Genomic DNA, 1087 nt, shown 5'->3' with positions numbered 1-1087 from the left:
CCCAAGGGCTCGTTCGTGGGCGACGTGGCCGAGGACCTGGCGCTGGAGCTGGCGGCGCTGGGCGACCGCGGCGCCCGAGTGGTATCCCAAGGCAGGACGCAGTATTTCGCTCTGCAGGCGAGCAGCGGCCACTTGGTGACGGCCGAGAGGATCGACAGGGAGCAGCTGTGCCGTCTGCAGGAGAAATGCGTACTGCGCTGTGAGCTGATCGTGGAGGGCGAGATGAAGGTTTATGCAATCGAAGTGGAAATCACAGACATTAACGATAACTCGCCAACCTTCGGTGAAGCAGAAAAAGAACTGAGAATGAGTGAGACCACAACACCGGGATCCCGTTTTGCCCTCAGTATGGCTCACGACCCGGACGTGGGTGTGAATTCCCTGCAGAGCTACGCGCTGAGCGGCGACGAGCACTTCTCGCTGTCGGTGCAGGCGGGAGCCGACGGCGAGAAGCGTCCCGAGCTGGTGCTGGCCAAGGCGCTGGACCGGGAGGAGGCGGCGTTTCACGAGCTGCTGCTGAGGGCGAGCGACGGCGGCGAGCCGGCGCGGACGGGCACGGCGCGCATCCGCGTGGCTGTGCTGGACGCCAACGACAACGCGCCCGCGTTCAGCCAGGCGGTGTACACGGTGCGAGTGCCCGAGGACGTGCCCGTGGGCTCCACGCTGCTCAGCGTCACCGCCATCGATCCCGACGACGCTACGAATGGAGAAGTGAAATATTCGATAAAGAAAGGCACAGACACTGCGTCGGAGATCTTCCATCTGGATGCCGAGTCCGGAGTGATCAGGCTAGTGAGAAACCTGGACTTCGAGGAATGGAACTCCTATGAATTGGAGTTGCAGGCACGAGACGGCGGTGGCCTTTTCGACACGGCGAGGGTGTCGATCTCGGTGACGGACGTGAACGACAACGCGCCCGAGATTTCGGTGCGGTCGGCGCTGAGCGAGATCTCGGAGGACGCGGCGCCGGGGACGGTGGTGGCCCTGCTGCACGTGCAGGACCGCGACTCGGGCGCCAACGGGGAGGTGCGGTGCAGCCTGGGCGAGAGCGTGCCGTTCCGTCTGGAGCGGGCGCTGGACGACTACT

At 64.3% G+C, this 1087-nt stretch overlaps 1 protein-coding gene across 1 annotated transcript; it reads left to right on the top strand.

Moving 5' to 3' along the window:
- Positions 1-3: 3 nt before the first annotated feature.
- Positions 4-1086, top strand: LOC100539486 (protocadherin gamma-A2-like; the record flags this gene model as incomplete). Its single annotated transcript, XM_003214217.2, has 1 exon — positions 4-1086. A coding segment is annotated over one exon (1083 nt), but the record flags the coding sequence as incomplete, so codon positions are not given.
- Between the last annotated feature and the right edge of the window lies 1 nt (position 1087).

This window comes from Meleagris gallopavo (genome assembly GCF_000146605.3).
Source record: "Meleagris gallopavo isolate NT-WF06-2002-E0010 breed Aviagen turkey brand Nicholas breeding stock chromosome 15 unlocalized genomic scaffold, Turkey_5.1 Chr15_random_7180001957526, whole genome shotgun sequence".
NCBI lineage: Eukaryota > Metazoa > Chordata > Aves > Galliformes > Phasianidae > Meleagris > Meleagris gallopavo.
Note: the sequence above shows the minus strand (reverse complement) of the source record. Positions and strands in the feature narration are given on the sequence as shown.